General features: G+C 52.6%; 5 protein-coding genes across 5 annotated transcripts; 2 read left to right on the top strand and 3 right to left on the bottom strand.

Moving 5' to 3' along the window:
- Window positions 1-132: 132 nt before the first annotated feature.
- Window positions 133-498, bottom strand: V8C40DRAFT_264516 (uncharacterized protein; the record flags this gene model as incomplete). Its single annotated transcript, XM_083219540.1, has 1 exon — window positions 133-498. The coding sequence occupies one exon, from the start codon at window positions 496-498 to the stop codon at window positions 133-135; it is 366 nt and encodes a 121-aa protein (XP_083075036.1).
- A 940-nt stretch (window positions 499-1,438) lies between these two features.
- On the top strand, window positions 1,439-4,375 carry V8C40DRAFT_241440 (chaperonin-containing T-complex subunit CCT3). Its single transcript, XM_083215023.1, has 6 exons — window positions 1,439-1,990; window positions 2,112-2,178; window positions 2,249-2,457; window positions 2,583-3,173; window positions 3,233-3,870; window positions 3,943-4,375. Exons 1-6 carry the CDS (start codon window positions 1,966-1,968, stop codon window positions 4,033-4,035), a joined length of 1,623 nt encoding a protein of 540 aa, XP_083075035.1. The 5' UTR covers window positions 1,439-1,965; the 3' UTR covers window positions 4,036-4,375.
- V8C40DRAFT_241438 (PRKRIP1 family protein) lies at window positions 4,218-5,562 on the bottom strand. Its single transcript, XM_083215022.1, has one exon. The coding sequence runs from the start codon at window positions 5,329-5,331 to the stop codon at window positions 4,420-4,422; it is 912 nt and encodes a 303-aa protein (XP_083075034.1). The 5' UTR covers window positions 5,332-5,562; the 3' UTR covers window positions 4,218-4,419.
- Window positions 5,563-6,338: 776 nt separating this feature from the next.
- V8C40DRAFT_241434 (acid phosphatase DET1) lies at window positions 6,339-8,185 on the top strand. Its single transcript, XM_083215021.1, has 3 exons — window positions 6,339-6,433; window positions 6,501-6,956; window positions 7,015-8,185. The coding sequence occupies exons 1-3, from the start codon at window positions 6,379-6,381 to the stop codon at window positions 7,890-7,892; spliced, it is 1,389 nt and encodes a 462-aa protein (XP_083075033.1). The 5' UTR covers window positions 6,339-6,378; the 3' UTR covers window positions 7,893-8,185.
- Window positions 8,186-9,028: 843 nt separating this feature from the next.
- On the bottom strand, window positions 9,029-15,841 carry V8C40DRAFT_193857 (putative histidine kinase HHK2p). Its single transcript, XM_083211882.1, has 2 exons — window positions 9,609-15,841; window positions 9,029-9,539 (listed from the first exon to the last, which is right to left on the bottom strand). The coding sequence occupies exons 1-2, from the start codon at window positions 15,711-15,713 to the stop codon at window positions 9,321-9,323; spliced, it is 6,324 nt and encodes a 2,107-aa protein (XP_083075032.1). The 5' UTR covers window positions 15,714-15,841; the 3' UTR covers window positions 9,029-9,320.
- Between the last annotated feature and the right edge of the window lie 4,480 nt (window positions 15,842-20,321).

Raw genomic sequence — 20,321 nt, 5'->3', positions numbered from 1 at the left:
TGATGGCAGATCAAACGGTCTTTACAAGCTGGATTCATCGGGCCCCTGCTGCCCCGTTGGTCGTCTGAGGGTTGCGGAGGTTGTTCGGGCGCCTTTCTGGGTAGAAAACGCCCCAGCGCGTCTCTCGGGAGATCAGGTTGTCGTTTTGTTTTCTGCTTCAGCACAAGGAGGGTTCGCAAACCGTAGTCGGTGTCTCCGCAGGCCGTAGACTGGGCACCGAGTCCTCCGGATCTCAAGTCCAATCAGGTTATATATAGCGTCCATGATCTCATTCATGTCGCATGCAGCAAGGTTGGTTGCCAATATTTCGTTGTTCTTCTCGTTCAGGAATTGGACCTTCAACCAGGTACCATCTTCTTCATTCAGGCTTGTCTCCAGGTTGGCCGTGAGGCTCCTTCTGGTTGGCGTCACGCCATTTTCAAGATCCGTCACCAGGCTGTTGTGCAATCCCTTCCACGCCACATGCCGCTTCTGGGGTGCGCTTGAGATGACCTCCATGACGGTTTCTCCCAGAGGAGTAGGATTATCCTCACTCTCTTCTTTTGCCAATGGTGGCAACACTGCCTTTGTGACGAGGATCTGTAGCTGCTCCTCTGCCTTTACAAGCTGGATTCATCGATTGTCAAGAGTAGTTTTTATCATAAATGTAGAGTTTCTCGATGTGGTATGATGTAATCAGCCGCTTTCATTGGTGTGTGAATTCGGTTTCCAATGCCGTCGAGGAGTATCAAGTGACTAGACGATGGTTCCAGAAGTGCATGTCTGGAGTCATTACGCACATCTACTTGCCATATCATATCAAGGCACGGGGTTCAAAACGAATGGAATGCTCACATATACAATGGGTCAGAGACATCCTCTCTCGTGATTCTACGAACGCCAGCTGTCTCGGTAACGACCGGATATCGTAGGCTTCTTTGACTTCAACACGAAGCCAGCACTTTAACCAGAGTCACCAAAGGAGTTAAAAACCAGGAGAAAGCATCAAGGAACAAAATCTTCGGGCCGACGGTGCCCAAAAGATGAATTATTTTTGCTTATACCGGGTTGACGCATGTCCAGCTGATCAAATCTAGGGATATGGGGAGCGGACTAGGAACTTTGTATGCCACCTGAAACACGCTGCTGTGGTATCATGAGATACCTCCAGTGAGTATATTGAAATTTTGCTTTTAACTTCTACATGCATGGCCTATAGAGACTTGATGCTGCTTTCAATAAATGCATCGTTTTTATGCATTTGCCAACTAGGGAGAGACATCAGCTTCACTGTCTGTGAATGCCTGGTTGGGCAAATGGAGGAGCTGTGACCGCCTCTGATTGGCCGGTGGCACTCAAGACGTCGATGACAAATGCCAGATTGGGGATCAAGGAGAGGTCCCAAGTACTGGTACCTACGCAGAACACGAAGAGGCAGGTACCTCTTCTATCATCACCAATCAGATGTCTTCAGCATTAATTACCAGATTGGACGCACATATACACCGAACCAAGGAATGGAATACAAATATCTTCAATCGTCACCCCTTTCAATTCTGGCTCCGATCCTTGTGGCTCAGCCAGGCATCAGTATAATCGCAAAGTCACCAAAAAGCTCCTACGTGGGGCAACAAGTACAGTGTACCTGTACCATCAATGTTCCCTTTTCCCTTTTGCGGGCCGGGTTAACATTGCACCAGGCCAAATGCTGGCAGCTACCGCCTAGGTGAACCTTCTAGCTGGCCAACTGCAGCCTCCCCACCAAAGCCCGCCAGGCATCGTGGGAACTTTTCTAGTGTGCGCCCCTCCAAACCACCACTTTCCACCACCTCAAAAGCTGCTCCTGGCCTGACTCTGAACTGTTGCTCTTAGAGGCGCGTCTAGTCTGACCTAAAGCTCCTTTCAGGTGCTATCTTTGTGTTTAACCCCCTCACAGCCTCTTTTCACCTCGTTGCGAGCCGCCGAGCGCGAAGCAAATAGCCCACCATGCAGGCCCCTGTGTTGGTTATGAGTGCGTATACCCAATGCCCGCCTCGCCCATTCTATCAAGAGAGAGGCGGTGACTTCTTCTCGACACGCGGGTCGGGATGGATGTTGGTCCCTGTGATAATAAGCTGACGCATTGCTCGCAGACACCAATGCTGGTGAGAGACAGACCGGACGGAGAGCTCAGATGTCAAACATTGCTGCCGCCAAAACGTGTGTTGACGCACCCGCCATGTCGATCAAAGCCGAATAAACCTAGCTGACTTGCTTTTTTCTATTCCAGAGTTGCCGACATCATTCGATCATGTCTCGGTCCCAAGGCCATGCTGAAGATGCTGCTCGACCCCATGGGCGGTATCGTCCTGACCAACGACGGCCACGCCATTCTCCGAGAAATCGAAGTTTCCCACCCTGCTGCCAAGAGCATGATCGAGCTCAGCCGAACACAGGACGAAGAGGTTGGCGATGGCACCACCACAGTCATTATCCTGGGTATGTCTGGTTCTCGTTTCTCCCACTTACTGAAAAGGATTGCCCAACGAATGGAGGGGGGAGGGGCAAAAAAAGGGGGGAGACTCATGAGAGGAGAAAGAAGTTTGGTTCTGACTTTGACTTAGCTGGAGAAATCCTGGCACAGGCACTCCCCCAACTCGAGCGTAATATCCACCCCGTCGTCATCATTTCCGCCTTCAAGCGTGCCCTGAAGGATGCTATCGAAATCATCGACGAGATCTCCCTACCGATCGATGTCAATGACGACAAGGCCATGGCCCAGCTCATCTCCTCCTCGATCGGCACCAAATTTGTCTCTCGATGGATGGATCAGATGTGTTCTCTGGCTCTCAAGGCTGTGCGGACCGTTACCTGGGAAGCTGGCAATGGCAAGACCGAGGTCGACATCAAGCGATATGCCCGTATCGAAAAGGTCCCTGGCGGCGAAATCGAGGACAGCAGGGTTTTGGATGGACTCATGTTGAACAAGGATATTACGCACCCGAAGATGCGACGACGCATCGAGAACCCCCGAATTGTCCTGCTGGATTGCCCCTTGGAGTACAAGAAGGGTGAATCCCAGACCAACATCGAAATCACAAAGGAGGAAGACTGGAACCGAATTCTGCAGATTGAAGAGGAGCAGATCAAGATTTTGTGTGATACCATCCTCTCCGTCAAGCCCGACCTGGTCATTACCGAAAAGGGTGTTTCTGGTAAGTTCGACCCAATGACCCCTACACGCCGCAGAATTCAAAACTAATGGTGCCCTCAGATCTTGCCCAGCACTACCTAATGAAGGCCAACGTTACGGCCCTTCGCCGAGTTCGCAAGACGGACAACAACAGAATAGCCCGTGCTACGGGTGCCACTATCGTCAACAGAGTGGAGGATCTTCAAGAGTCAGACGTCGGCACTCGCTGCGGTCTGTTCGAGATTGAGAAGATTGGTGACGAATACTTTACATTCCTCACAAAGTGCGAGGACCCCAAGGCCTGCACAATCCTGCTTCGTGGTCCCTCCAAAGATGTCCTCAACGAGATTGAGCGAAACCTCCAGGATGCTATGGGTGTTGCCCGAAACGTTATGTTCCACCCTCGTCTATCACCTGGCGGTGGCGCAACCGAGATGGCCGTCTCCGTCCGGCTGGCCCAGAAGGCCAAGGGTGTCGAGGGTGTTCAGCAGTGGCCATACAAGGCCGTTGCCGATGCTTTGGAGGTGATCCCGAGGACACTGGTGCAGAATGCCGGCAAGAGCCCGGTTCGCGTGCTGACAGAACTTCGCGCCAAGCAAGCCGAGGGCAAGAGCTCATGGGGTGTCAACGGTGATACTGGTGCCATTGCGGATATGACTGAGTATAACGTGTGGGAGCCTGAGGCTATTAAGCTGCAGAGTCTGAAGACTGCTATTGAGGTATGTTGCCGTGATGCTCATGAAGCCCTTTGCCCCGATCGGAGCAACCTAAGCTAACTTTGTGATTACTAGGCTGCCTGTTTGTTGCTAAGAGTAGATGATATTTGCAGTGCCAAGAAGATGCAGGGAGGTGGCGCTCCTGGAGTTGGAGGTGGTGACGACTAAACGAGCGGGTGCAAGGTTGAGGATTGAAGACGTAAATGATGCCCTTCAAGAAGCCATGGTCAGGGAGGATAGCATGTCAGGTTTGCTTGGAAGGGCCAAAGCCTGTTCCAACACATGTTGGGACTGGGGTGGGAGCATTTTCAGACGAATCTAAGGGGAAAACGAAAATTTTCAAAATAGACATTGGTATTAAACAAAGGGCCGCTGAAAGAGGCGACACATAGATCTATGAAATGGCATTCTATACGGGTATCACTGCTTCTATCTATTATATCATTACAACATCACCAACTCTGTCCGAGAAGGCGATAAGAGAAACCTCTTCAGTTATATGTTCAGCCTTATTTTGCGTTCTTCCCCTTTCTCCCAGGCCCCTGCTCTTTCTCAGTCATCATCGTGAATGACGAGGCCCACGGGTTCTGTGGAAGTGCTGGTAGCTTTCTCACTGCCATTTCTATCAGTCCCACCTTCTTTCGTGTTTGGTTTCCTGGTTTCTTGAGAGGTCTCATCTGTTCCAGGTGCCGCCGATGTCTTGTCACCATTGCCATTGGGTCCTTTTGCGTTGTTGCCGTTCCCTCCTCCTTTGCCCTTGTTCGCCTTTCGAGCCTTGGCCTTGTCCCTCTTCTCGCGATTCTTCCTCGTCTTCTCCTCATCCTTGCGCAGCTTCTCCGCCTTGTCCTTTTCAAAATCGTCCTGCTCGCGTTCCCGCCTGACCTCTTCGTCCATCTCCCTCAGGCGCTCGTACTCGCGCCGACGGGCGGCCTTGTAGACGTGGAACTCGCCGGAGCCGGCACCGGCGCTGGAGCCCTGGACGTTTGTGACGATTTCGGGGGGCGGCGGGCGCTTGCTGCCGGGGGCGAGGAGGGCGGAGGACGGGACGCGGATCTCCTGGTCGGGCTTTTTGAAGAGGGCGTCGACGGAGGCGGCTTGGGCGGACACGGGGGTGAGGGCGCGTCGCTTGGTTGGGCGCTTGGAGCGAGGGTCGGCGGAGGTTGGGATCGACTCTGGGCCTTCGGCGGACATGGTGGGCGAGTGTGTTGATTTTTGTGCGAAAGAGGTAGGTTTGATAGGTAGGTTTGATGCTGGGTTGGTGATGCTTGCGACGCGATGCGACCAGGAGGGTAGAAGCTGTGCAAAGAGAGGCAGCGGTTTGTTTTCAGGGCTCAATGAGATGATGAGTGTTTCAACAGAGCTGTGGACGAAATTCAATGCGATGAGGAGCGAATTGGCGATGGAGGATGTAATGCCGTTTGTCTGGTGAGAGCTGGTAGAGGCAGAGAAAAAAAAATCCATCATAAAATACAGGCAGCCATGACGGCCTCTGTCCAATGTCGATGTGCTGCTGAAGGCACTAAGCCAAGTAGAGGTTACAGGGACTGGGAGCCTTATAAGGAGTGGAGGGGTAGCGCCGGAAGCCGAGATCTGGGCCGCTACAGATTCAATGCATGCCTAAATAGGATCGTTGAGGTCATGAGTTGAATGTTGATGCTGTTGAAATTGGGATGACAGACACTATGAATGCTATGAGAAGAGGTTAGTGTTTTCAATATTCGATAGTAGCGACAATGACTTCAATATTATCTGCGACAAGCTCCGCAAGGAGGCTAGGATTGTATGATGTGCTACAGCCTCGAAACTTCCATCACCCACTGCGCCACATCCGAAGCGCCTCCTGCTCTCCCCGGGGCAGCTTTCTAAGCAATTCCTCATCTTGAAGACAGCTTCAAGGACCATTAACCGAGTCACTTGAGGCAAAATCTCGCCGGTCAGGTGGCGGAGACGCTGATTCAGTTTGCACGGGGTACATGCTTAATCTCAGTACAATGGTCCATGTTGATTCCATTAACACACTTGCTGTATCATGTACGCCTAAACTCTGCCGGCTCCCAGTGTGTTTATAGGGACCGGTACTTGCGTATGGTTGGTTGATTGATCGGTACCTCAGCCTTACTAACAGCCGAATGCCGCCCGCCACCTTTAATGCCCATCTACTATAACCAACCATCTACCGCAACCCAGCCTCTATCTCTTTTAACAACCCACCGTCTTCTAAACTCTGGCCCGTCTTTTTGTTTCATCTCCCTCTACTTCATCTTCTTCTGCCCCCATCACCCAGTCCTGATTTCCCTCTGGGAGCCGATTTCGGGACAAGGGGTGTTTGACGCCAGTAGTTCGAAACACAGCAACATCCAAACTATCATCCCACCAACGCTTACAAAACACACCATTCACCCCACCACCATCTATTAATATCTGCCAGTCCCGCGGATCGATCGATCGATTTCGACCTCCCATCTCGAGCCTCAGCATCTTACTTGATACCCGCACGTGCGCATAGCGACCATGGCAAAGCCGCGGCTGATTATTCTCATCCGCCATGCCCAATCTGAGGGCAACAGTAGGCCCTTTCTCCCCAGTCTCCTCCGTGCCCTTGACCAAGCCATAACTGACCGCCCTCCGTCCAGAGAACCGCGAGATACACCAGACAATCCCCGATCACCGCGTTAAGCTCACGCAAGATGGCTGGGCTCAGGCCCACGAGGCCGGTCGCCGCCTGCGCAAGCTGCTTCGCCCAGACGACACCCTTCACTTCTTCACCTCGCCGTATCGACGCACACGAGAGACCACAGAGGGCATCTTGGCCACTTTGACGTCCGACGACCCCGAACCCTCGCCCTACCGTCGGTCCAGCATCAAGGTCTACGAGGAGCCTCGTCTACGTGAGCAGGACTTTGGCAACTTCCAGCCATGCAGCACCGAGATGGAGCGCATGTGGCAGGAGAGGGCCGACTACGGCCACTTCTTCTACCGCATCCCCGACGGAGAGAGTGCTGCGGATGCCTACGATCGGGTTAGCGGCTTCAACGAGAGCCTGTGGCGCCAGTTTGGCGAGGACGACTTTGCCAGCGTGTGTGTCCTAGGTGAGCTTCATATCCCGTGACATTCTCGCTGTGATTCCGTCTAACGAATAATGTGCAGTCACTCACGGCCTCATGTCTCGTGTCTTCCTCATGAAGTGGTATCACTTCTCTGTCGAGTATTTTGAGGACCTTAGAAACATTAACCATTGCGAGTTTCTCATTATGCGCAAGCAAGACAATGGAAAGTACAATCTAGAGAACAAGCTACGCACTTGGTCCGAGCTGCGAAGAGAGCGAACACAGGCTATCCAAGATAAGGAAAAGGACGGCGAAGACAAGAATGGTGACGGCACTAAGAATGGCGAGGGCTCTAAGGATGCTAAGGAAGCCAAAGATGATTTCAAGTTGCAACATACTCAGAGCTTCGTTGCCGTTCGTCGTTGGGGAGGCTGCCCGAATGGTTGCAACCACGCTGCTCATTACAGTAGCCATCAGAGGGCAGCACATGTGCCGCGGCACGAGGAAAAGGGCTCTGCCACGAATCTCGCCATGAGGAGACAGCAACGCCATGTATCGAACAGCTCTGATGAGGGCGACAGCGAAGAACTCCCGAAGGAAACCAAGAAGAAGGTTAACATCGAAGCGGCCCGGGCATTTGACGAGATCGTTTCCTCTCCCGACGGTACGCCGTCCTTCATCACCGCGGAGGATCGCATACGCCACATCAAGTATTTGCACGTTGGACGGGATGCCGGCGGGACGTACTCAGGCCACCCCTCGATTGCGGGTAGTGACACCGAGGCATCGGACGATGAGAACATTCGTCGCACCCGTATGGCGTCTCTGGATTCTCGAATCAAATCTGGCAGTGCACTGGCTAACCGCCTTGGAGATGAGCCTGGGCCAGATGCCAGCGCTGCGGACCATGAGCCCGAGGCAGAGGATCTAGATGAGATCGAAAGGGAGGACAAAAGTATCAGAGGAAGCGTATACTAAAAAGAAGAAGAAGTAGAAACTGTTGTTGTTGTTGTATTGGGCTGGATAAACGTGTCAGACGAAGCGACTTTGGTACTGTTTTGTTTTGGGTGATTTGATACCTATATAGACTGGATTGTCTGGCATTTCTGAGTGGGAAACGAAAAGCGTCGTGCTTTATTGTTAAATTGGTTATGAAATACATTGACTTTGACTTTTGACTTCACATTACACTGTTCTGAAACGTCAAGTATCAGACACGGTTGAGATACTGGGGCAGTCTTGAACGAATATCAACTTTGATGCTAGTCTTTGCTAACCATATCCTTCTGCCTATGGCATTTTTTGCTACCAACCTTTTTACTTGTTCTCGGCCGCCTGTTACCATCGCATTGCTATTAACCATAATCTCCCAAAGCCAATATAATCCAGCAAATGTCAAAAAAGTAGTTTTTCTTCTCCACCCTTTTTTCCCACTCTCCCCAATCCATTTATAGAAAGAAACCAAGTGTCCATGTCCCTCCCCCCCTCCCTTCAAATCGTAGGCCGTCCTATTTCTCGAAATACAATAATGTCAACAATCAAATTAATACAAACGACCAAATCAAAGCAAGCATGCAGCACGCAAATCGACGAGGTCAGGAAGTGGAAAAAGAGAAAGAGAAGAAAAAGAAGTAGAACAGAAGAAGGGTACGGATGAAGGATGAGAGGCTAGAATATAATCCCGTAATATGAACAGAGTAGAAAACAAACAACACACAGCCCCATTGTGCATACAAAGCGGTCGTTCTGACCAACATGCCCACTCCCCCTAGAAAAAGAAATATAAAAGACAGCCTAAAGAGAAAAAAACGAGCTCCGTCCATTCCTGTCCTTTATTTAATTAACCCTTTGCCCAGTCTTTCCCAGCCGTAGCCCTGAATAATTGCCTCCCTAGTCTTTTCCCCTGTCTTGCCAATCTGATGCCAGCACTAAGAACAGAGAGGAGAAGAAATTCCACAAAAAAAGATTAAGAAAAGAAAAGAAAAGCTAAAAAGAAGGGGAACCGAAATGAATACAGCCCTTCCATCTTTCCATCTCACACTAAAAGCATCCATAGAGTGGGCCAGGCGGCCAAGTGGCCAAGAAACCCATTAAGAGAACCCTTCAAAACGTGATTTGCCTGCTGTAGAACGTGATGCCACATGACTGCTCGAATGTCTCGGGTTAGTCATGAAGAGCGAGAAAGAAAGATGAAGAGATAAAGAAGGAGGAGAATGATGATGATGATGATGGTGATGATGCAGTAGAAGAAGAAAAGAAGAAGAAGAGGCTCATGAGAGGAAATTGTTGCATGTACATCCTCTATAAGCCGCCAACCTTCGTCCATGAGATTGCCCCAGCACAAACGGTGGGTTTTGAAATAGAACGAAAACGAATTTTATGTGAAGAAGAAGAGAAACCCGGAGGTTAGAAGAATCTGGCCATCGCTCTACTGAGATCGATGAAGTCCACAGGTTTCGTCACGTAGTCGCTGAATCCCGCTGCAGCACATTTTTCTTGAACGTCCGACATTACGTTTGCGGAAAGCGCAATGATTGGCATCTGAGGAAGGCCATGCCCATGTTCCCATTGCCGAATCTCTCGGCAGGCTTGATAGCCATCTTTGCGTGGCATGTGGAGATCGCACTGCGACAGATGTTAGTCAAACAAGTTCATCTTCTTTTGTCAAAAATCAGAGGGCTCTCATCAACTCACCAATATGAGAGAGTAGTAGTTGTGGGATTTCGAAAAGACCATTTCGATACACTCCTCTCCGTCGACTGCAATGTCTACATCGACAGCAACCTTCATCAGGAACTTGGTCATTACTTTCTGGTTGACCGGATTGTCTTCCACCAACAGAACCCTGAAGCCTTTGTTGCCCATGCGCTTTTGAAGCTCTAGGGAGCTTGCCTTCTGGCTCTCAAGCATTTGTTGTGCGGTCGATCTATTCCAGTCGGTACTCAAATCCCGTCTTCTATCCGGGTCGAAGATGACTGCAAAGCGCGATGGCTTAACGGGCTTGTAAATGAAGTTGACCAAATTATCCGAGAAAAGCTGCTCGTATTTGGTGCCAGATGAGTATTTCATCACTTCCTGACGCTGAACCGAGTCCGAGAGAATCAGGATCATTGTGCTATCCATCTTCTGGGACTTGGTAATCTGGTCCATGACGCTGATGACCGCCTCGGCCTCACCCAAGTTGATGACAATGTGAGTGAACCGGATCGGGTCATCGCCGCCAATATAATTTTCGGCCTCTTCAACACTGGCGACAGCGGTAATCTGATGGGGTACATCTTTTGGTAGTGTCATCTCAATGTGCTGTGTAGTAGCTTCACGGCTGTGTGTTTGCGGGCAGATAATCAGTATCAAGTACATTGGCGGGCGGAAGATTTCAGATAGCAGTTTCTTGTCCGGCGTTACGCTCCGTGCTGTTGAGCTCCGATCGGATGGCATTTCAAGCTTCATTTGTGACAGGTCTTGACCACTAGCTTTAGCAGCCTCGCTAAAACGAGCCAGCCCCGTATTCATTGATGTAATGGACGATCGATCTGTAACAAGTGACTGACCAGAGTGAGGAGATTGGTTAGAGCTCCCCGTCGAATCGCCTCCAGGAGAAATGAATTCGCCACCCACAAGGCTTGCTGCATCCCCGACGTGCCCACGCTGGGCTGGGGTGGGAGGGAGCATCGCATCATGGGCACGCTGCCCGACCTCAGCAGATGTGGGAGGCACGAGAGTCGCGGTTGATCCTGGACTACTTGGCATTATAGGCCGGTCTTCGAGCGTAGGTAGCGAGCAGCGAGCCGTGAATGTGAACGTTGAGCCCTTGCCCATGACTGCCGTCCCCTCCATCTTGCCGCCATGGAGCTCGACAAGCTGCCTTGAAATAACCAGACCAAGTCCGCTGCCACCGTGCTGTCTAGTGCTACTCTCGTCGATTTGGCTGAAAGGCTTAAAAATAAGAGCCTTTTCTTCTTCAGAGAAGCCACGACCAGTGTCAGTGATGATAAACTCGAGCATGATTTCGTTTTCTCCCGCAGTTGAGTCGTCCCCAGTGTATACTCTGCACTGGCTAAAAACTTCTCCTTCCGACGTGAACTTGATGGCGTTTCCAATGACGTTCAAGAGAACCTGGCGTATCCGAACTTTGTCTCCCTTCACCCATGCTGGGACATCCGCATCGACAAGGTAGTTGAGCTCAAGTCGCTTGGAAATGGCCATGGTCGAGACGAGTTCGTTGACGTCTTCGATGAGCGAACGTGTGTGGAACCATTCATATCTCAACTTCATCATCCCCGCATCTACTTTGGACAAATCCAAGATGTCATTGATGATCATGATGAGACTATTGGCGCTAGTCTGAATGGTATTGGTGTAATCGCGCTGCTCTTCGTTGAGCGTGGTATCCTGCAAGAAGCTCACCATGCCCGATATCCCTATAAGGGGTGTACGGATCTCATGAGACATGTTGCTCAAGAAACGGCCCTTTGACTCCATGGCCTCTTTCAGTTTCGCCTCAAGAAGCTTGTGATCGTTTATATCCGTGGCAGAGCCAAAGTAGGAACTCGCGCCGCTACCAAAGTCAATGGTGTCAATCTCGACGCAGCGAATGAGATGCCATCGATATTCTCCAGTCTTTGAACGCAGCCGTACTTCCGTCGTGTAGGATAGTCTGCCATTGGAGTCTGTACCCACTTTGATGACACCCTTTTTAGCAAGCTCTGCTATCTCGGGATTGGCAAGCTGATAGCCAATTTCTCTGCTGGGGTCAACTTGCTTGCTCGGTTTTCGTCCATGGCCCTGAGACTGCGCCAGACGCTCCTTTGTAGCGGCGGTAGGTGTGTTTGTCGTGTCGCTAGAAACGGAGCTCCCATTGTCTTTTCGGTTTGATGATGATGGAGGAGATGTCGGCTGCGAAGAAGGAATACGACACCTGGCCAAGTCCTCCGGGTGAACAAAATCCATGAAACCCAGGCGCAGTGCATCGTCAAAGCTCTGGCCGGTGTAAGACAGCCATTGCTCGTTTGCAAATGTCACGCCGTCCTCTTCAGTCGCAGTGAATATGATTTGCGGGATCAGGTTGGCTAGCAGGCGGTGCTTCGCTTCCGAGGCCTCAACTTCCTGCTGGCGGGCGGCCTTGATTTCTGCTATGCGCTGCTCATGAATATCCAGATATGAACCTAAGAACTGCACAACAGCCCCACGCTTGTCTTTGGAAGCCACAGCGCGAGCGTAAAACCACCTATAAGCGCCATCAAACCTCTTGATTCTCACGGTACTGGAAAACTGCTCTCCAGTTCGCAGTGAGTGACTCCAGGCGCTAAGATATTCATCGCGCTCGTCTGGGTGGATGCTGCCCCAGGGATCTGCGGACAAATCTGCCACTGTCTGTCCTCGGTAGGACAGATACCGGCTATTGACCCAGACGATTTCGCCCGTCTGCGGTAACGCAACAAATACCTGGGCGGGTAGCGAGTCCAGAATGAGGCCCTTCAATTTGTCAGAAGGCGGTGGCATGTCAGCAGCTGAGGCGATGAATGAGCTGCTCCTATGCAGAACGCCAACATTAGACGCCAACGGGGGCCGGCCGGGCAGACTGGCGCCAGGGGGCAGGGACTGGAACGTCGAAGCAAAGTCTGCCCCGTAACTGTGCAGAAGGGTGTGGCTTCGTTTGAAGGGGCCCTGCTCGAGCTTCAAAGACTCAGGGTATGAGGAGTCCAGGTCAACGCTCCCATCCAAGCTATTGCGGGAGTGGACGTCTCTTGGATTAGGTTCATCAGAGCTCCCTGTGTGTCTATCTGCCAACTCGTCGGTGTCCATCATGGCAGCCTGGGGAGTTTGAGGAACTTTGCTACCAGACAAGCGAGATGGTCGCACATCTCCCGAAGGGTCGTCTTTGGACCCAGCTCGAGACCGCTGTGAGTTCTGCCTCGCAAGCTTGCTGCCGAAATAACCTCCCGAAGACTGAGAGACGCCCGCTGGGCTCGCTGCAGGCTGCCGTCTTTCCGCAAGATAGACCAGAGCCCCTGAATCCCATCCTGGAGTGCCGGCCGGGGAGTCAGCTGTACTCTTAGAGATACCAGAATAGTCGCTTGGGCTGGTGATACTCCCTGCTAATGACTGCTGCAAAACAGCCGTCTCGTCAGCAGCGAGATACGCCGCGCTCTCAATAGGCCGCCCATATGCCGAGACTGCACCAAATCCAGCCGTAGATGGTCTTCTACGCTTAAGCCCGGCAAGTTCTGTCTCGAGGTTGGTATAGTGTCGACACAGTGAAAAGGACGTGGCGAGATGTGGTGCGAGATGCTCTAGCGAGTGCCGTAGATTGGCCGGGTATGGGATGACGGGGCTCAGAATGGACAGAATAGCAATTGGAGCAGGCTTGTCTTTCTTCTGAGTCTCGGGTTCCGTAAGATGCTGGCGATGAGTACTCTCTGGCGATTGGCTGCTTCTCGAATGCGATTTCTGGTGCATTGTCGTGGCATCAAGCTTGAATGGGTGGGGTTGCAGCTTAGAGGCTAAGACGTTCGAAAGGGGTATATGCAAAACCGTCCATGAGTGATCAACACCGATGGCTTCGGGAGGGCGCAGTGTAGTGTAGTCTGTCGGCGTGGGATCGGGGTTGAAAGACTCCTCGTCAACGGTGGCATCGGTGAAGAAGGGGTTTTCCTTTGGGTCAGGTCTAACTGCGGGTGATGGGGCCGGCGATTGCGACCATGGCGATGGAGGAGTCTGCTCGTACTCTTCATATTTAGGGGTGGGCGGCCGTGGGCTGTCGTCATCTAGTATGGTGTCTCCAAAATGAACCTTAGCTCTGATGGAGGCACGGGTGGCACCAGTGGCGCCGGAAAAGAAGGACGACAGCTTGGTTGCAGAGTCGGATCTCTTGTTCTTTGGTCTCTTCGGTAGCTCTTGGCCGGGTGTTCTTGGACCAGACCTGAGGACACCTGTCTGACCCATCGGCGGTACAGACGGAGTCACTGGCGCCAAGTAAGGATAATTCCTTGTCAAAGCTACAGGTCGCCCACGCTCTAACACTCTCATGACGCCGGTGTTGTCAATCAGGGGGTCGGCTTCATAATCAAGAGCCTGGAGAACGGGGAGGACTCTGCCCTGACCGTTGTATTTGGCCGCAAAAGGCGCCTCCCAGCTAGGAATGTCCCGTTGCTGCTGTTGCTGTTGTTGCTGTTGTTGCTCTTCTTCAATACAGTCATGCTGCTCCAGGGTGCTCTTGTTAAGCTTGGCGTGGTCATTTTCGGGTGCTGCCGCCGTGTGGATAGACGCAGAGTGTGTTTGACTCCTTGTCAAGTATGCAGGCCGACGAGGTGCCGCCATTACCAGGCCGTCCTGCGACCTCTCCTTATTTTCTTCGAAAGTGGTAAACGAGTGACGGCTGGCGAAAGCAGGTCGCTTTGGCCCGTCCACGGGTGTGCCGGCGGTAGGGCTGGTGGCGACATCATCGGCGGCGTCGTTCTCGGTACTTTGCACCGCACTGGTGCCCCTCGCCAAGTATTCCATACTGAGGTCATCCTGCTCATGCTCATTATATGTAGCCTTTTGTCCCCACGGCACATTCTCAATGTCAGTGGTATCGGCCGGGATTGCCAACGTCACACGCTCGGCCTTGTACACTTCTCGCATGACCTGGACGACAGTGCTCCACCAGGCATCGAGACCTGGCTCTGCGGAAAGCATTAACGAGAGATCATACAGATTAGGGGTGGGGAAATCAAAGTTATCGGGTTGCGGGGTGGCTCCCGGTTGAAAATTCAAAACCGAAGCCGGTGTGGACGTCTCTGATAGGACTCTATCGAGCACGCCGCGATGCTCAAAGGCTATCGCTTGGGGAGAACGGGAGTAACCTGATGCAGGAGAAGGTTGAGTGGCGGGTTGAGAAAAACCTGACGGGCCAAGGCTTCCAGGCGGCATAGCCATCCGAGGGAAAGGGTACGACGGAGTGCTAGCGATGGGTGCCGGGGTCATGTCTCCTCGAATTGTGTTTCCAGACTCGGTCGACGTGGTGGTAAAGGCAGAGGAGGTTGGATAGGGGGAGTTCAGGACTGCATCCTCGAGGATGGGTGCCACGCGGGCCTTATCGGGCTGGCCTAAGGGCAGTTCTTGAGCGGAGATGTCCCGCAGCTCCAGATCGCGGATCAACTTTCCCCGATATTCAACGAGCTTCTTCTGCGATTGGTTTGGTCCCTCAGCCGTCGGCGTCTCACCTTCTGCGGAACCGTTGACTACAGAGGAGCGTAGAGTAGTGGGCGAGGAAGTATGGCTGTCGTGCTCGTCATCGACATTTGCGTCGAGATTGGCACTGGCGTGGGCATTGGCATTGGCACTGGTATCGACATGGAGATTGACATCAACATCGTCCCGGTTCTGGTTCTGGCACTGATTTTGCTCCTGGTCAAGATCCTGATCCTGGTAGTCATCATCGTTGGCACCCCGGCCATTCACATCAGTTATACGCCGCGAAACCGAGGGCCTGGAGGAACTCGAGTCTGCAGTTGGGTTCGAGGAAGAGAACGGATAGCTAGAGCGGCGTGCTGCCATTGCGCTTTTGGCATGCGCATGTCGATCCTGAGAGGTGTTGGCCGTCACTCGTCCATTTCTCGCAGCGGTCGGGTCGGTATCATCGACGGTCCAATGAGTAAAGGGTCCGGTGGGCAGCTCCAGTCGACGCGTCCAGGAGGCCGTCGAGGTTGGAGACGGAGTCTCAGTCGAGGTTGTGGTTGAGGAAGAAGACGCCGGGATGGGGAGAGAGGGCGAGAACAGGGCTCTCTTTTCGGCCGAGTAGCTCTGGCGTGGCATGCCTCATGCCTCTTCTCACAGAAGAGGGATGGCGGTGGATCTCTCAGGTCAGGTCGGCAAGTGGGATGCCGCATACGCAGGACAGGGCGGCAGCATCCAAGGTGCAGGAAAGGCTCAGAGACGACGGCAGCGGTAACTGGCGAGAGGGCAGCAAAGGCGGAGAGGAGGGGCCAGCCAGTGCGGTGATGGCTTCTCGGATCTGTTTCTGGCGTCTGCGTGGTCTCTCTGCAGTTGTGTGGTCTTTTTGACTGACTGAATGACTGGCCGTCTGTCCGTCTACCTGTCTTGTTTCCTGCTTCTTTTTTTCCCTGTCTTGCCCGGCTCTTCTCACTTACTTTCTTCAGGCTATCTGTCGTCTGCCTTTCTGTTTCTGTCTGTGACTCGTGACTCTGCTTCCTTCTTTGCCTCTTTGCTTTTTCTTTCTTTTCTCTCTCACTCTCTGTCTTGTTTCCAGCTTCTTGTCTCCGTTCCCCTTTGGCCTCGGCTTCTATTTCGCTCTCGTGTTCTCGCTACGCCGGGCAAAACGGGTTGGTTGTGTGGAGAGGTTTGGAGGTCAAGTGTCTGGTGCGGGAAAAGCGCAGTACTTGGTGGTGGTTGTGCTTCCCTGTAGGGCCTCCTCACACGTCACAGACAGCGGTGCGGCAGGTATAGCGAGCACAAGCAGTGCAGTGCACTTCTGGTATCGTAGCGGTAGTCGAGCCACGGGCCAGGGCAGGGGTGGGGAGATGGCAGGGAGAGCCAAGTCGTGCTGCTGCTGTTCTGTCTAGTCGTGCTGGATGCTGCAGCCGCCACTGCTCCGTACAGGACAGTACTGCTGTCACTACTGCTGCTTAGGCTCTCCAGGTCCAGGCCTGCTGCAGAGCCGGAGACCTTTTCTTTGGGGGAAAACAAAACTTGGAGAACGCTGCAGAGGCTCGCGACGGGGGCGCAGAAACTGGATGGATTGCATGGTCTGGTTATGGTGGGCAAAGTTTGGCTCTGCATGCCAAAAAAGCGCTTCCACAAAACCCCCCATGTCATCGCCCCCCCAGAAACACCCCCCGGCAAGGGCCAGTGCCAGGCCGCTTAGGGGAGCGAAAAAAAAATTATGACGTAGGTGACGACAGGAACTGGAGGCTGGCGTTCATCATCAGCCCAGGCCTTATTCACTAAGAGCCCGCTAAGCACCAGCCAACCCCCAAGGCCCTTCCGGTGAACCAATCCAGCGATCCCAGGAAGCCCCACGTCAAGGGGTGTGAAGAGGTTTTTTCTCTCTTTTTCATTACCACGGTCTATCTGGGATTTTGCCTTGTTACCTGTACTGTGCTTGCGGTGCAGGTACATGTATTCCTCGTCCTGTGCGCTGGGAAACGCAGGACTGAACCGACACCTTGCGTTGTAAACGCCAAACACATATGAAGCACGTTCGTGGATACATTCAATGGATCAGATCAATGTGCTCGTACAAGTACTAAAGCCGCTCGAACACGCTAGCAGTGCCTGTAGCCGCACCTAAATTCGTGCTGATTAACTTGAAGTTAGCAAGTACTCCGAGCGTTTGTACCACGCCATTTCGTACAAAGCGAGAGAGGGTCTTGGTCGTGCTAACGGGCATCATGAAGCTCGCGTGCCTTTTCCCCCAACTCTAAATTGCGGCCACGCGGAATGTCTACACAAATTACGGAGTACAGAGCATCTCAGCTCTCCGGCCTGGCTTCCAGGCTAACGGGACTTACCTCAGGGCGGGCTGCTGTCGACGCTTGCCTGCAAACGGGGCATATGCTGTCGACGTGTCTGTTCCATATTCACATTTGCATTATGTACGCTCGACCTGTCGTCGATGCCATAGGTACAACGTGTATCCAAGCAACGGCAGCTCACGCAACACATACATGTAACCTCAGCACGGTGCTGACCGCTGACCGCTGACAACATGAAGACATTGATCCATCCCATATCAACGGATGGATGACTACAGTGCAGGTACATGTACAGAACCGGCTGGCTGGCTGCGTGGCGCCTGTTGAACCACTCCCTCGCTTCAGGACCTTGAATGTGCCACAGCTATTCGTATGGGAAGTGTCCAGGTAGATAGGTGAAACACGGGCACTTAAAGCAACATTGAGTGCGAAAGGTCTCTGGTAATACAGCTATCTGTCAGTCAGCTGCGAGTTGAGGCTTCAGCGCCAGTGCTGTAGGACACGTACATGGAGTCAAAACAACTGTCTGCTCGGTCCGGCCTAAAATGCTGACCGCCGTATCGATGCAATGGTGCGGCCCGATGCTGATGCTTTACATGCGGTTGAGGATACATGTCGATACCTTACCCTCGAAACCGCCAGGTGGAGTGGCACCGCCATGGAAGATTGATTGATACCATCGCCAGGAGGCTCCGAGCCAGGCCAGTGTTTGTACATGTTTGGGACAGGTACCAGGTGGTGGCGTGTCCGAACAAGGAACATGAGCACTTGTGCCTTTCGATCCCTCGGGAATCAAGACGAACGACACGATGGCCTCCTTGACGCTTCGCTCAGGCAGCTCGACTTCGGGTCCACCAGCCAGGGGCGCGTGGGTTACGCAGATTGCACGCTAGCAGCTTACAGACCACAGCGGCGCCGAACAAAAAAGCTTCGATGCCATCCATGGATCTCTTAGCACATGTAGCCAAGTTGTGAGCTTGCCTGCACTCGTACGGAGCACCGTACCAGCAATCTCGAGCCCTGCAAATTGAATCTCGACTAGCATCCACATCCACGCAACCTTTCCCCGGACGCCAGCCAGGACTAGCCCTATCCAACGAAGCTCCGAACTGGCCGTTTGAGCAATGCCTCATGCTGTGTTGCAATCCTGTATTCCATGCTTGCCACAGCCTGACTGGTCCCCGTCCAGCGGCTCTCCTATCCGGCCGCTCCCTGCTTGTGTGTACATGACATGTGCCTATGCCCTTCCACCATCCATGGAAGAAAAGGGCATTCATGCAATGGATCCTAGCCAAAAGGCTGCGAGGCCGACGCCGTGCTACCGCCTGCAGGGGATGGCCAACACCGGGTACGAGGGACGAATCACGGCCACTCGAAGTTTGTCAGGCCATGTTGTGACGTACATGTAATCATGCAGACCTCAAATGATACTGTACATGCCTGTGTCCTCCGTGCAACGCGAACAACATGCGATGCCCTCCGGGGAATAGACCGACAGATCGACCGCTGATCCGTTGGCGGCGGCGCTCTCAACTTCTGCTCTGTACGTCTGATGACGGCGCATCACCGTACAATCATGTCTCACAAATGGGAACAAGACACAGGCAGGCCCGGCTTCGTAAGAGCAAAACAAAAAATCCCCCCAGTCAGTATGTGACATCTCCCCCACGGGGCCTACTGCAGCAACGTCATTTGTGAAGCAGGGCAAAAGGCTGTCTCCCGGTGCAGCCGCAAATACTTCGTATTATCCCTTCTTTAATCGAGAGAGAAGAAACTTTGTGATCCTTGGCGAACTCATTATCATCTCATATTGCTGTTCCATTTCCGTCACCTCCCCCGAGGTCACCTGAACGCTTGTGCGCAGCTACAACCGAAACCCCCCCGCTCCCACGACTACATACCTTGACTGTCCGGGTTTGCTTGACCCTGTATGTTGTAGGCGTAGGTAGATTGTAGGTAGACTTCTTTTTTCGGATGCAAGCTCTTCGCCAAATGAGGTTATTTTTAGTCCGTTATAATTGGTAAAAATCTCCGACATATTATTCCAAACCTAGTATACATGGTAAGCGAGAATTTCGACTCAACTCCATGCCCATCTTTGAGACCGCCACTGACATGTACAAGTATTCCTCGTCCAAATACAGGCATCCTGCAAACAGAAACAAAAGAAAAACCAGACAGCTAAACAGACACCTCCTATGACCACCAAAGCCCGGACCATTCGCCTGCGTCCGCGGCCTCTATACCCACCCACCTAATAGGATGCCAAACTATCTGTCTTTAGGATACTCCGTACATCTTCAAAGAACCCCCCTGTAGGCCGTAGCGGTGGGGAGTGGATGATGTCTATCCGCTAGAAAGAATCGGCCACCGATATAAGTGGCAGGGAAGGTGATGCAAAACTTGCCAAAACCAAACCCACCTTGGCACTGGATGCAATGCAATACAGCCTGGCGGAAGGGTGATCGGTCCGAGCCATCGAAAGTTGAGAGTTAGCCTAGGGAGAGGGAGAAACGAAAGGGCGAAACTCTGACGATGGCTCACCCCCTAACGCACGAGCAAGCTCACTCTCACTCGAGTATCTCTACATATTTCCACTCCGGTGCGACTATCCAGATGATGGAGGGCTGTGCAACTAATCAAAGTAGGTAATTCGCTGACTCGCACGTACATGTAATATGAGATTGTGGCAACCCCAAACCTCGTAATCTATGTGCTCGGAAGGCCCTTTTCATCGACGGCCCCGTCAAGTACATAATAGTTCTCCGTCTTTCGACGAAAATCCCAGAGACGCGGGAGCAACTTGTCCGGGACACTGGATTGTATCCACAGTACTCCGTACATAGCTCATTTCAATGTTGGCAAACGACCCGCTTGCCGTGCCAGCGGAATCGCTTGCTCGCGGCGTGGATATGCTCTTTGCCGGGCC

Source organism: Trichoderma camerunense (genome assembly GCF_050948025.1).
Source record: "Trichoderma camerunense strain CBS 138272 chromosome Unknown V8C40scaffold_6, whole genome shotgun sequence".
Classification (NCBI taxonomy): Eukaryota; Fungi; Ascomycota; class Sordariomycetes; order Hypocreales; family Hypocreaceae; genus Trichoderma; species Trichoderma camerunense.
Note: the sequence above shows the minus strand (reverse complement) of the source record. Positions and strands in the feature narration are given on the sequence as shown.